This window comes from Aspergillus welwitschiae (genome assembly GCF_003344945.1).
Source record: "Aspergillus welwitschiae strain CBS 139.54b unplaced genomic scaffold BDQ94scaffold_9, whole genome shotgun sequence".
Taxonomy (NCBI): Eukaryota; Fungi; Ascomycota; class Eurotiomycetes; order Eurotiales; family Aspergillaceae; genus Aspergillus; species Aspergillus welwitschiae.
In genome coordinates, this window is record NW_020798703.1 from 903,566 (window position 1) to 916,841 (window position 13,276).

The window sequence follows — 13,276 nt, forward strand, 5'->3', positions numbered from 1 at the left end:
TCCAAATCGGAAGCATGAAAAGTCCTTCTTCGATCTGGCATTCTCATGGTACGTAGTAGAGTATCCCAGAAAAGGTGATGCTCAAGTTGAAAGGCCACAATTCGCCCCTGACCAACTTGCGAATACCTTTCCAGTTTAATTAAGAACTACAAAAGGCCGTCTCCAAGGCGATTGCAGGCCTCTCAAAAGCAAATTCGCCAAATGGGAAATCAAGATGTCGATGTCCGCTCGACGCACACATCGAGGCTGAGATCAACGGAGGGGATCACTGCAACAGCCTATATCTCGGAGTAGTCTAACTTGGTCGACGAGCATATCCGCGTCGACTCGTAGTTCGAAATCCGCAAGGAAACAGAAACTGATCTCGAGTCTCGACAGTTCGCGCTCAGTCACCCCTCCGACCTTAGCAACCCGGCTATGGGGATAGCTGAGGTCTTCCAAGGACTTCATCGCCACGCGAAGTCCAGCAAGCACCAGGCGATGCATGTTCTTCCGGCTGACGACTATCACCCGTTCGACAGTCGCCATCCTCATGATGTACATGCTTGTGGCAAGATAAACACCTGTAGACATAGGGCAGAACTTGTGCACACGCAGCAAATATTCCTCCAACGTTATCGGTGGCTGCCGTTTCGAAGAGAATCTTTTGGACAGCACAGTCTGCTGTTTTGAGTGATGACCTGCTTCATCATAGCTTTCTGTGGATCGATATAACCCAGTGACCCTTATTGGTGTAGATTCCCCGCTAGATATACAGTCACTGTGGGCCAAGGGCCCGGGAACAGGAACGGCAGCTCCCTGAGAATAACCCACTCCTTCTGCGGTCGATTCCACAAGCATTTCAATACCAGCGCACAGTAGTCCCAGTGCTACCGTAGGCGAGATCTGGAAGACATCAGTTGGGCAGTTGGACCCCAGTATTGATTCATCTTGTTTCGGTGAACGGCTTGGGTCAGTTGCCTCCATAAGGCTCGCAACAGTCGACGGGCTCTCCTTGTTCATCGCGAGGCCTTGTACGTTGTCGGAAAATCAAGGGTAACAATACGACAGATGGTCTTGGACCTACAGGCTGATATTGGCTTCCCAGATAGGTATCGCATGGTCGGGACACTGCCCAGCATGTAATCGATGTTGAAATATCTGCACCAGATACGAGTTGAATCGGCTGCGTGGGCTGGACAAGTAAAAGCCTGTGGTTTGAATTAAACACGGCGGTGCTTAGTTTTCCTACTAGGGAGGAAACATCTGTGCGACCTGTCAGTGGGCGGTTATCAATAAACAATGCTTGGGTTGCTCACATTACCTGTGTGTCTAGGGGTGGAAATCAGCTCAATCACCGGTCAGTAGCAGCAGCAGATGACTGGGAAAAGCACACAGGAAAGCCAGCCTTCTAGATCACTATACATAAATGGGAGAGGGATTGAGTTTCAAGTGTATGAGTGAAATGTGAAAGGCGAGGAATGGAGTTAGCCGGATATTAGTGCGCCCGATCTCAACCCAACCGTTTTATTCTGTTACCCTTTCAAAACAGACGATCAATTCTGCTTCCACGCAAGAGAGTGGTATATCTGCTTCATTCAGACAAAGAGCTCTAAGTTTACGACCCAAGTGGCGCAAATATCCAAGTACACATGTCTCTTCCCATAATTATGGGCTGACTGTTTCCATATCAATTGACAATGGAATCGAGGATGTTTCCCAGCACCTATCACTCTCCCGCAGTACAACTGGAGTGACGCAATAATGTATAGTGCCTCTAGTAGACGTGGCATTTCATGGGCAGGCACGAACAGCGCGTAGCTTCATGATTTAAAAAGCGCATTTCAGGCCGCTCGGGGCTCAGTCGTCCAGGGCCTTCGAACCCCACCTCTCTACAAACTTCTCACGCCCTCTATCTCGTCTATGGACCACGCTCATGTCGAGTCCCTCCAGCCCCTTTTGAACGCCCTTCAAATCATCTTCGAGATCGGAAAGCTTTCTCTGATTATCCAGATTCGCAAGTGAGGTCTCGAATTCAAAATCGGCGTGCAAGGAAGTGGAGAGAAGCCGGATCGCCCGGTCTGTCGGGAGTAACTCAGCTATGAGCGGCGAGTCTGCGGCATTACCGTGGTCATGTAGACTCTCAGTCAACTGATGTCGTTTCTCTTTTAAAGTCACTGCGCATTCACTAGCTTCGTCTGCATGAAGCATAGAATCCAGAGATAATCCTACTCGGCGTAACACTTTCGCCATCAATTGAGGATCATGCGGCCGACTATTGTCTTTTTGAGCTGAAGAAGAAATTGAAACGGGCTGTACAGAGGAACGTCTCAGGGTCTCTCTTCTAGGATTAGATGGACCCAAGAAGATATCGCCAATCTCTGATCGGTGCGCAGCAGCAATAGCCTCTAGGGTTCCACAGTAAGATTCCCTGTCCTGCAGGCACTTGACAAGACCATTTGTAGACGACGCCATCTCCGATACTACGTCCAAAACCTAGAACGCGTCAGTGCAGCAAACCAAAGAGGCCATTCATCTCTTACATAATCCAGCGTTTCATGGGAGGCACTTTGCAGTTCCTCGTAGTGACTGCTTAGCTCGCCTATTATAGGTACAGCGAACTGTTGTCTTGTAGACATCTCAGCCAGTACATCAATTTCGGGATAGAGAGATTCAAGCTCTTCCTCCAATGCGGCCAACGGCTCATCTTCAGTGGGTGCTGGCTCAGTTCGCATTTTCATTAGTCCAGCCCGTATCGATTCCAGATATAACCGATCGAGTCGACACTTGATCTCATCGGCAACACACTGAGCAAGAGCAGTACATCTCTCGGAAGCTATCTTCGCACTGTTCTCATCTTGTTGGCTCGTTTCTATACCGGATGCCAGCCTCTCCAGATTCGCGATTAACCTATCATCTTCCTTGAAGCGAGCTGTCAGAGACGAGAGTATCCGTTTGGCGTCTGTTGAAGCTTGCTCCGATACACCTCTTAACTCTGATTCCAATGCGTGAGCCAGGTCACTAGACTGTATAATATACTCAGCAAAGCTCTGTGACTGAATCAACATAAGGAAGCACTACCGCGGCAGTTATATTCTGTCTTTCTGACGTATGTTTCTGGCGCAATCGTGCTATGTCCCGATTTTGTCTGAGCCCCAATTCATCATCCGAGGTGATAGATCTGTCTAAGGTCTCATATTGCGATGCTAGCGTGTTGGTCTGTCTCTGTATTGCAGCCGTGGAGGCATCTAGTGTTTCAATGGCGCGTCGAAGGTCATCATCCACAAGTGGGCGAGTCGCTTTGAGGTTTGAATTGGCGAGAAGAGTCTGCAAGGCACCGGAGTCTTCAAGTTTTGAATATCTAATATTGACCAAAGTAATCAGTGACTATGAAAGGTACGTTGCGAAGCGGGATTAGAAATACAGTATGAGCTCTTCTTGCGACAACAATGTGTCGGTACTGAGATGCTCCGTCAGCCATTTTGCAATCTCAGTACCCTCTGTCCTATCAGCAAGAGCGGATCGGATTTGGTCTCGATTTATCGAGAGTTCGCGATCTTTGAGAGCGGAAATAATGGTCGCTGATGGGTCCATTGAATGATTGTTTTGGTTGGGTCGCGATGATGGGTTCACTGCGCTCCGCGCGGAGTCGGATCTGTTCTGCTGCCGCCTCAGGACAACCTTATCAGATAATCCACTTCAACATCCCACTCTGGTGGGTTGAAAATCATCACACTCCTCAACAGCGCTAGGCGTGATACCTTTACTAAATCGGATGGATATAAGCAGGTCTGTGAGTTCTACAGAAAGCTCTGTTTATTCAGCAACAATTACCTGGTGAGTAAGAGGGAGTTTCTGAAAATACCCGCTACTGTCTACTTTCATACATTTACGATATGCTCAGGAACTGTTGACACACTGGTATCCACCCGAACTGAGTCGGTCCATTTCGCCTCTCATGCCTCAGCCTCGCCCTCCACTACAATCTGAGGATAGTACCATGTAGTGACGGCGATAATAACGTAGACCAGAACGCAGAGCCCTCCTTCCAAATAGTTGGACTTGCCATCTCGAAGAAAGTTTCCAACAACTAAGATGGACAAAACGACCAAAACGATCATGAAGATCTCGAAATTCAGACCCATGTCCTTGCCAATGCCCCAACCCACAATGACTGCAAGCGGTGCGTTCAACAGCGCAGTCTGTATCGACGGTCCCAGGCAGTGGAAGAGTGCAAAATTAATCTGATTGTCCCTATTTCGGAGTCAGAAGATGCGGAGTAAACAGTCGCCAATGGATGTAATTACCAGGCTTCATCGATAGCAGTCAAGTGCTCTGCTGCCTTCTCAACAAGCGGCACAAGAATAAGGCCCATGAAGTTGTCTGATACACCTCTCTCATTCACAATATCCTCTATTTCCTCCACCAGAAAGACGGCCGACATGCAGACGCATGCAAGAGCTATTGCAATGGCAACAAAGCATTCAATTAACGTAAGCTTTGCCCGCTTCATTTCCCGTTCGCGATCTTCATCCAAATGCTCGTCGAATTCAAGGACTTCGTCGAATATGCTATGATGGCTATGGAGGTTGTAGAACAGATACCTAAAGCATGTGAGTAGACAGATCCATAAAACTATCTCGGGACACGACAACATACATGATAAAAGCCACTAGGAGTATGACGGCTGTGGCTCTGCTAATGATCAGTGTAGACTGATTCAGTGTTTCTGTCGAGATTTGTACATGTGTATGCGATGCATTGCTTTTCAAAGTCGAATAGAAGGCACTCGGGATCAGAAGGCCAAACCCTGCCACTAGCAGGAGTCCTGAGCCTACTTCGCTGACGGCCTCATGGAATGATTGATCTTCACGCCCAATGCCTCCAAAGAAAAAGCATAGGCCTAAGCAGAGAAGGAGGTTCGCCAGGATAGAGCCTAGAATGGCGGCTTGAATAACAGGGATCAGATTGCCTCCCCTGTCCTTGTGGATCAGAACCATGAAAAGGACGATTTCCACAACGGAACTGAGAAAGGTCTCCAGCAAGACACCGAATACCTTGGGCAGCTTCTTGGCTAGCTCGCCACCCGCGAATCCAAGCAAGTTCGCTGAAGGTACCATTGCGATATAGTTGAGGGCAAATATCCAAACATGAAGGTCCGGCCGAGCGAAATGAAGAGCAATCGCAGCTGGAACGAAAGGCCAGAGGACGTTCACCAACATGGAAAGAGTACAGGTGCTCCGAAAACAAACGCGCAGGAAGTGAAGTGGATGGACGCCAGTACGCCCACTCTCTCCAGCGGTATCGATTCGAAACAGACTATGGTGCCGTCGGTGTCCTTTCTCATTGTGAGTCGGCAATAATGTACCACTCTGCGACTTCGAAGCCGATCGAGTAGCATCCGGCGTCAATATTCCATCATGCTGTGGAAGGCCTCCTTTCTGAGAGGATTGTGACTTCTGTCTGCCAACATCATCCGGATTAGAGCCCATCGTCTGGGGGAATGCGTTGTTGATTGACTCGGTGATCGACCAGAATCAATCTTTTACGGGTTGGACACGGGCTTTATCATAAAAGAGAGCAAGGCGGAGGAATTCCTGAATGAAACCGATAGTGAGATAAAAACAAGGTGGGTGATACTGGTTTGCATGCTCTAGTAAGCTCAGGCACACATCGGCATCGTCAGAGGTGACTTGAGGCCCAAAGCCAAGAAGGATAGAGGACAAGAGGACGGGAGTAGTAAAAGACAAGCAAGATAATGTATGGACACCGGAGATTATGTATGGGGGATAATAATTGTGGACCTATATCATATAAAAAAAATGGAAATAACAGGAGTTTCAGCTGAATATGCTTGGCTTTGCAGATGTGGTCGACGACTGTTATTGTGTACTATTCCTTTAGTAGAAAGGAAAGACACGAGGGGAATTGCTGGGGCTGGGACCGTCTGCATGAAGGAAAAGTTAATAAACCACCTTCAGCAGACGTCTTTTTTTTTTTTTTTTTTTTTTTTTTCCCCGCTGATCATGATCGCGATCATTCTGGAGATAGATCTACCCAAGTAATGCAGTCAGGAGGCTACACAGTACAGCATATAGGTAGTATTGTATGCTGGAATTTACGAACTGTCATCTTCCCAAAATTCCTGTGGAATACTGGACAGGGTACTTCACTGGACATCACCAGAGTGACTCTGTGCAGTCCGTCACTCAGGAGAATCGGGCCCTTCAGCTGAGGCGATCCCTGAGTTCCTTAGTTTACCCTTGGTTGTCAAAGTTCAAAACATCGTGCCCACGCTGTAGTCTTGGCGAGCCTATGAGCATCGGAGTGCGGCCTCTGGATGGAGCCGTGGCGCTTCGGCAGGTGAGCTGTAAAGGCTCACTTCCCCCCCAAAAAATAAGCTGTCAACAGATACAGGCCAGTCAGCTGCTTGGTGGTTATCATCCCGCCGCCTATATTTCGGATATAGATGGTGTCTCCCATGACAGTTATAGGATAGGAGAGATTTGCTGCAAGGACAATACGGTTATGCCAAGCATGCTGAATTTATGCCCATGGACTGTGTACCATAGTCGCTGCTTCAAGGAGGGGCTGGTTCACGCATTGTCGATACACAGCCACGATTGACTCGCGTCGAATCCTGCAGCTCGCCTCCAGGTGGGGACTCACCGAGAGTCGAGAGCAAGCGGTAAATATGGCCTAGCTTGGCGGGCTCCCGCAAACTTCCCGGCAGTTGGCTTGCTTGACAAGTGTCTCGACACAGCTTAACCAATAACTCAATGCATGAATAATAGACCCCCCCCCCCCCCCCCCCCCCCCCCCCCCCCCCCCCCCCCCCCCCCCCCCCCCCCCCCCCCCCCCCCCCCCACAACCCAACAAAAAAAAAAAACCCCCCCCCCCCCCCCCCCCCCCAATGGGCTTCTATATCCTCCCTCAAAATCTACAATTGCGCACTCACTTAGCACACAACGGCATAGATAGTAGTAACCAGCATCCCGCAATTACAACTATCCATCTGACACGAGTGCGGGTATCAATGGGAGGAAGGAAGCAGTGGAAGACTCAACACGATTTGGTAAAGCAAATATTGTGTGTATAGTAAAAGAGCGGATTCCAGAACAGACCCCAGCATTGAAATGGATATGTGACAAGAGGCAAATCAGTTTAGAAGAACAGGGTTGCGCCGTCATTTATCAGAGGCTTAGACAGGATCCATGGCCCATAATCCAAGTATCCTAAGTAGAAATGCCAGCAAATGCAGCGGTAACATAGTTTTAGTGCTGACACACATCAGTTAGTTATCTCTCTTTTATACTCCTCTCTCTCTCTCTCTCTCTCTCTCTATGTTAATCCCCAACGGCGAAATAAGAATAAAAGCTAATGCAATGCCTATTATCCACATGGAATAGTTTCGAGAACTTTACCCGCCGATAGAAGATGTCAATTTTTATCTTATCACTACATTTTTTGGGAATGTATCCTATTGCTGGTTGCAGGAGAGAACTCCTGGGACCAGTACCACTGTTAGAATGCTGTTTTTTTCAGTCACCGATATCGTATCCTAAGGACACCTCTATCCTAGTTCTGACGTAGACCAACACTAATCTGACCTACTCTATTTCCAAAGTATGGAGTACTAGTAGTATTAGGTCATGTGGTGCCTATTGGAGTACCTTATTTTCACTCGGGACCTGCTATCGGTCATCGGTATTGCATGAGTGTGTTTTCTGATTGGCGGTGCGTGTGAATACCCACCTTGCCTCCACCAAGTCCCTGGAAGAAATGGAAGAAGCTAAATCATGAAATGATAGAGATCGCCCGATAGCATAATCCCTTCAGTGTAAAGTCGACAATTGACATTCATTATCCAACTCCCGAATAATGACAACCTTATGCTAACTATACTGTCTCATGTAGCCCAACTCACACCAACATGTCAGACCACATAGCGATCACGTGGTGCTTATGCAAGAATTTCGTGAACTCGAGCGAAATGGCGAATGCGGTTGGTTGGCATGGCGTAAACGGCTACCGTCGGGAGGGGTATACCACCAATCTGTTACGAGATTTTTTGCCTTGCCAAAAAAATTTCCTTCTTCTTGTCTTATTTCCTTACTTCTGATACCCCTATTATAGTCGCACAGGGCCCTCAATTGCAGCTCCGTAAATTATCTTACCTCACGATCAACCCATTTGACGAAGATCTGCTATCTCCGATACCTACCATGTCCACGATAACCACCCCGGCCGGTCCTCCGGTGGCCCTTGATACAATCACCCAGAATATCGGCAATACTCCCTTGGTCAAGCTTAACAGGATTCCGCGCAGCCTGGGAATCGAAGCCACCGTCTATGCCAAATGTGAATATTTCAATGCTGGCGGGAGCGTGAAGGATCGTATCGCTTTGCGCATGATTGAAGAAGCGGAACGATCTGGGCGCATCAAGCCTGGCGATACTTTGATCGAACCTACCAGCGGTAACACGTAGGTCCCGTTGCGCAAATCACGCACATGATCCTCAAAGAAGATGCCCTAACTCCTAATTTCTATCACTAGCGGTATTGGTCTAGCTCTCGTTGCGGCCGTCAAGGGTTAGTTGAACCAGCATTTCGACGTTGGGATCTTGTTGGCTAATAACCATCTCGGAGTATGCAGGCTACAAGACTATCATCACTCTGCCTGAAAAGATGTCTGCCGAGAAAGTATCAGTATTGCGAGCGTTGAATGCTACCATTATCCGTACTCCCAACGAAGCGGCATTCGACTCTCCGGAATCCCACATTGGCGTCGCAAAGCGCTTGGAGAAAGAGCTTCCGAATGCGCACATTTTGGACCAGTATGGAAACGTGAACAACCCACTCGCCCACGAGCTTGGAACCGCGGAGGAAATTTGGGTACAGACAGAAGGCCGGATCAGTGCGGTTGTCGCCGGTGCTGGCACTGGTGGAACGATTACTGGTATCTCTCGCGGCCTCAAGAAGCACAACCCCGATATCCAAGTCATTGCAGCAGATCCTCATGGGTCCATTTTGGCACTTCCTGCGGCGCTGAACGACGAGCATCTGAACGAGCCTTACAAGGTCGAGGGTATCGGATATGATTTCATTCCCGAGGTTCTGGATCGCCAGGCAGTTGATAAGTGGTACAAGACCGCCGACAAAGAGTCGTTCCAATACTCTCGGCGGTTAATCGCCGAGGAAGGTCTTCTGGTTGGTGGAAGCAGTGGAAGTGCCATCTCCGCTTTGGCGCAAGCCGCGAAGGATAATAGATTCAAGAAGGATGACGTGGTTGTCGTCGTCCTGCCCGACAGCATCAGAAGTTACCTTACCAAGGTAAGTTAATATATACTTTTTGGCTGCTTCTAATGAGTCCTCTAACATATCACAGTTTGCCGATGACGACTGGCTCGCTGCGAATGGCCTTCTGTCGGCGACCCCTGAGCCCACATCCTTCCCAGCGCTACAGCCGCAGGCGAAGAGCGATGCCTTCGCCGGCTCACAGGTCAAGGCTTTGAGGTTGAAGCCGATAACGACAGTCCGATCCAATATCCCCTGTGAAATTGCCATCGAAATGATGCGCGACAGAGGTTTCGACCAGCTGCCCGTTCTTGCTCCTTCCGGGAAGAAGCTTGTCGGACTGCTTACCCTTGGAAATGTTCTCAGCCGGCTGACGCATGGACGTGCTACCGGGAAGAGCCCAGTTGCTGATGTCATGTTCGATTTCAGCAGGATTCCGGAAATTGTCACGGATCCCAGAGATATGGGGCTTGCCAGCTCGCAGGCCGGCCAGAACGGTAGTGCTAACGCGAAGCCTCATATCAGAGATCGGAAATTTGTGGAGATTACCATGGACACGCCTTTGAGCGTTCTCAACCGATTCCTTGAATGGAACAGTGCAGCTGTTGTCACTGAGCGAGATGACCAAGGAGCAATGAAGCCGGTTGCGGTGGCGACCAAGGTCGATCTCCTCACCTGGATGCTTCACAACGACAACAGTGGCACCTCAGGTAATTAAGATTATGATATTCTAGCGACTGTAACTTAGATTTTCAACCGGTTTGCTATCGATTGGAGAGTATCAACTATTTCTCCAATTTTCATGATTTCTTTTATTTTCTAATTTTCATGGGTGGATGGATGCCCTCCGGCACGCAGCTCCGAGTCATCCAGTCATATAACGGGGGCTATGCAATGGGCGAGATGGAGTTACTTGGAGCAATCTAGATAATTCAGGTCAAATGAGCCTCCAATCGAACAATCCCAATAAGTTGGGGGATCTTGCTGTGTGTAGGGCTGACGTACGTAACTCACAGAAGCCCGGCATGACGTCTCGAGTCCGCTATCTTGTAACTATATTGAAATAGCAATGCATTCGAACTGTGCCCCCAAAAGATTATCAACGATAGAAATCCCTCTTACCTGTATATATTCTCTTGCTTCAGATATCACTTGACATCTATAATGACAGGCATATTCACCTAGTTATAGAGAATTCTCCTTAAGAGGACACACCACCGCTGGATGGGAAAGTGGCTTTGGTAACAGTAAGTCTACTATTTCGTTACCGAAATATTCAAGAAAATATGCAGTATAACCGAGAAATCAAAATATCACGGTTTTCCAGGAGTTTATTGCTAACATGGCAGTCAACAGGGTGGTCAAGGAGGCATAGGAAGAGTTAAACAATTCTTCTCTGCCCTAGTTATCGCAGCGACTTTGTGATACGAACATCGCAACTCTCCTTCCACGCCGAGTCCTGAAGCAGGATGTCAGACTGAATGATGTCTATCTAGAGATTACCGCCCAGCTTCTTATTCATAATATAGATAGGGTTTTGGTCCTCGGTCGAAACAGCGACAAGTTCCTAGCAGCCAAAGAAGAATGGCAACGTCGTCATATCAACCTAGGCAAGGACAACAAGAGTCACTTTCATTCAATGCGGTTTGGGCGATATTTTTGCCGTGAAGGAAGCAACCGACCAGGCCGCAAGTATAACAAATAGACTAGATATCCTCGTTTGCAAGGGCGGTATGACACCTTCCTATATACGACCACCCTTCCCTTCACCAGCATACTACTAGCGGCATATGATTGATTAAGAACAAATTCTATAGGCCTCGGTGTCACAACCAAGAACGAACAATCACCTCAGGTGAAAATGGTCTTTGCGGCAAATTGCATTGGCCCCCAGGAACTGGTCACCCTGCTCTTACCACTCTTATAAACGTACAGTAAATCTAGAGAAGCCCGGATTGTTGTCACTAGTTCCTCGCTGCACTCGGCATGCCATACCCTGGATTTGAATCAGCTTACCACGCCTATGCGTGTGATGCCTCTGCATCCGTATATTGATGGCTTCTGGGGTTATTGTCGTTCCAAGTTGGGAAACATTCTCTCCACGAGAGAACTCACTCGTCGAGTCGAGCAAAAAGGCTCCGAAGCTGGAAACATCTACGTCAATGCTTTCTTTTCTGGGAACATCGCCACAGAGCAGTGGAAGGCCTGGGACGAGTATGTAGAACTTACTCTCGGTGCAATGTCCCCTTACATCTTTTCAATCATCGGGCAAAGTACCCAAGACAGCGCCGCCACTGCCATCTATCTGGCTACAAGCGATCGGATTCGTCTCGATGGTATTAGCGGCCAATACTACATTCCTACTGCCAAGCCAGACGCGGACGACTGACATTGGAAATGACCTGGTTCTCGCCTGCGACCTTTGGGTCCATATCCTTACATTTCACCCTCTCTGTCCCTTACTCTTCTCCTCAGAATCCTGCTTGCGTAACGGGATTGGATAGATACCAAGGTGATGGAGCATCTAGGCCGCCATGGGCAAGAAGAGTCCTGACGGCAGCTCCTCCGAGAAGTATCCGTCAAAATTTGCAGGTTATTGCATATTTTTGGCTAAAGTTCAGGTATATCATGATCCCAAGGTTCCCGGTTTCTGCTCGTGATGATCGTGCCGGCGCATAGGGCTTGTATGGACTGTCTGGATTGTATGTATGAGTTTGTATTTTTAACAAATGTCTTGTATCGTTTCATCCCATCTCTGGGGCCAGTAGCACTGTCAATGGCCCAAGTCATACATAAATATTCGGTTCAGAGGCATTGACCGATCCATTCCTCCCACTTTCTGACGCCGGCCCCGAGGTTGCCCTCATCACTCTTGACTGCGCCGCCGACAATGTCAACAGTCAGCCCAATTTCATCTTCTAGGCCTCTGAAGGTGAACTTAATCCGAGTGTCAGTACTTCCCAGAATATCGTCTTCGCCCTCATCAATTCCAGCGTCAGCGCTAGCATCCATGAGACCTTTGCTCTTGGACTTCCTTATTCTGTCAATCTCCGCCTCCAGCTTTTCACGCACGGAACCTGGAGGTAAGGCTGTGAAAAGGTCTTGCTTGTTGGCCACCACGAGAACGGGGATCTCCGAGGCTGCTTTCGCGGAATTCTTGCCCTTCTTAAGAGCCCGGTTCTGGAGGGCTAAAAGCACATCATACAGATACGAAGCTGTATCTCGCAATGTTTCAGCCTCCACAAGAGCAGCCGTGTCGACCATAAATAGGATTCCACGCAACTTGGACTTTACATCCTTGGATGTTGACATCGATAGCAATGTCGCAAGTCCCTGAGATCCCCGCAGTTTTCCATGGCCTGGAGTATCCCATAAGCGGTACTTGACGGGGTTCTTGGAAATATCCTTCAGGGAGGTGTCATTGACAGAGCGGTAGCGGTTCGAAGCAGTCTGGATGGAGGCGGGAAGGCTGATGGTAGCTACAGTTGACGTTTGCGAAGTATGTGTGAGCCGAGACTCTTTGGGAGGAACACGTGACGATTTAGTCTCGAGCTATTGTAGACGGAAAGTGATTGTTAGCACAGGCTACACTTTGGGGGAATGCACAGAGCAAGGCTAGATAAGATTGTGTGATGTGCATTGAGGCCATGTCAGATTGAACATACCAGGCTTAAGAGAGCGGTCTTGCCAGCCCCACTGGGACCAAGGAGTAGGAAATTGCTGGAGGGTGGAGAAGCGACGGTCCGGTAGAAGATCAAGTGCAGCAGAATAGGTAGCCCGAATGCAATGAAAACTGTGACCGCAATGGCAATGGGACTGCCATCAAGCAGACTGGTAGCTATTCCCTCAAGGGTCTTCCAATTCCCGTGAGATTGCATCTTTCACAGATGCTCACCTGAAGTATGGTGGGTGAATTTATCAATCTATAAACAGGATTGATACGAAGGGTTTTTCAGTTATCCGGGGAGTAGTGAAGAGGGATTGTGTAGGGCATGAACAG

The 13,276-nt window shown here is 48.6% G+C and overlaps 5 protein-coding genes across 5 annotated transcripts; 2 read left to right on the top strand and 3 right to left on the bottom strand.

Annotated features, from left to right (window-relative positions):
* Positions 1-252: 252 nt before the first annotated feature.
* On the bottom strand, positions 253-1,002 carry BDQ94DRAFT_168638 (putative cyclin-dependent protein kinase complex component; the record flags this gene model as incomplete). The annotated part of the gene is made up of 1 exon (XM_026771114.1): positions 253-1,002. One exon carries the CDS (start codon positions 1,000-1,002, stop codon positions 253-255), a length of 750 nt encoding a protein of 249 aa, XP_026628664.1.
* Positions 1,003-1,502: 500 nt separating this feature from the next.
* Positions 1,503-5,099, bottom strand: BDQ94DRAFT_186391 (hydrogen/calcium exchanger domain-containing protein; the record flags this gene model as incomplete). The annotated part of the gene is made up of 7 exons (XM_026775137.1): positions 1,503-2,475; positions 2,523-3,005; positions 3,061-3,340; positions 3,404-3,639; positions 3,963-4,233; positions 4,287-4,583; positions 4,639-5,099. The coding sequence occupies 7 exons, from the start codon at positions 5,097-5,099 to the stop codon at positions 1,840-1,842; spliced, it is 2,664 nt and encodes an 887-aa protein (XP_026628665.1). The 3' UTR covers positions 1,503-1,839.
* A 3,105-nt stretch (positions 5,100-8,204) lies between these two features.
* BDQ94DRAFT_168641 (cystathionine beta-synthase CYS4) lies at positions 8,205-9,994 on the top strand (the record flags this gene model as incomplete). The annotated part of the gene is made up of 4 exons (XM_026771115.1): positions 8,205-8,464; positions 8,537-8,571; positions 8,636-9,312; positions 9,368-9,994. 4 exons carry the CDS (start codon positions 8,205-8,207, stop codon positions 9,992-9,994), a joined length of 1,599 nt encoding a protein of 532 aa, XP_026628666.1.
* A 1,305-nt stretch (positions 9,995-11,299) lies between these two features.
* BDQ94DRAFT_168642 (putative short chain dehydrogenase/reductase) lies at positions 11,300-11,665 on the top strand (the record flags this gene model as incomplete). The annotated part of the gene is made up of 1 exon (XM_026771116.1): positions 11,300-11,665. The coding sequence occupies one exon, from the start codon at positions 11,300-11,302 to the stop codon at positions 11,663-11,665; it is 366 nt and encodes a 121-aa protein (XP_026628667.1).
* A 416-nt stretch (positions 11,666-12,081) lies between these two features.
* Positions 12,082-13,154, bottom strand: BDQ94DRAFT_168643 (signal recognition particle receptor subunit beta; the record flags this gene model as incomplete). Its single annotated transcript, XM_026771117.1, has 2 exons — positions 12,082-12,828; positions 12,942-13,154. The coding sequence occupies 2 exons, from the start codon at positions 13,152-13,154 to the stop codon at positions 12,082-12,084; spliced, it is 960 nt and encodes a 319-aa protein (XP_026628668.1).
* Positions 13,155-13,276: the final 122 nt, after the last annotated feature.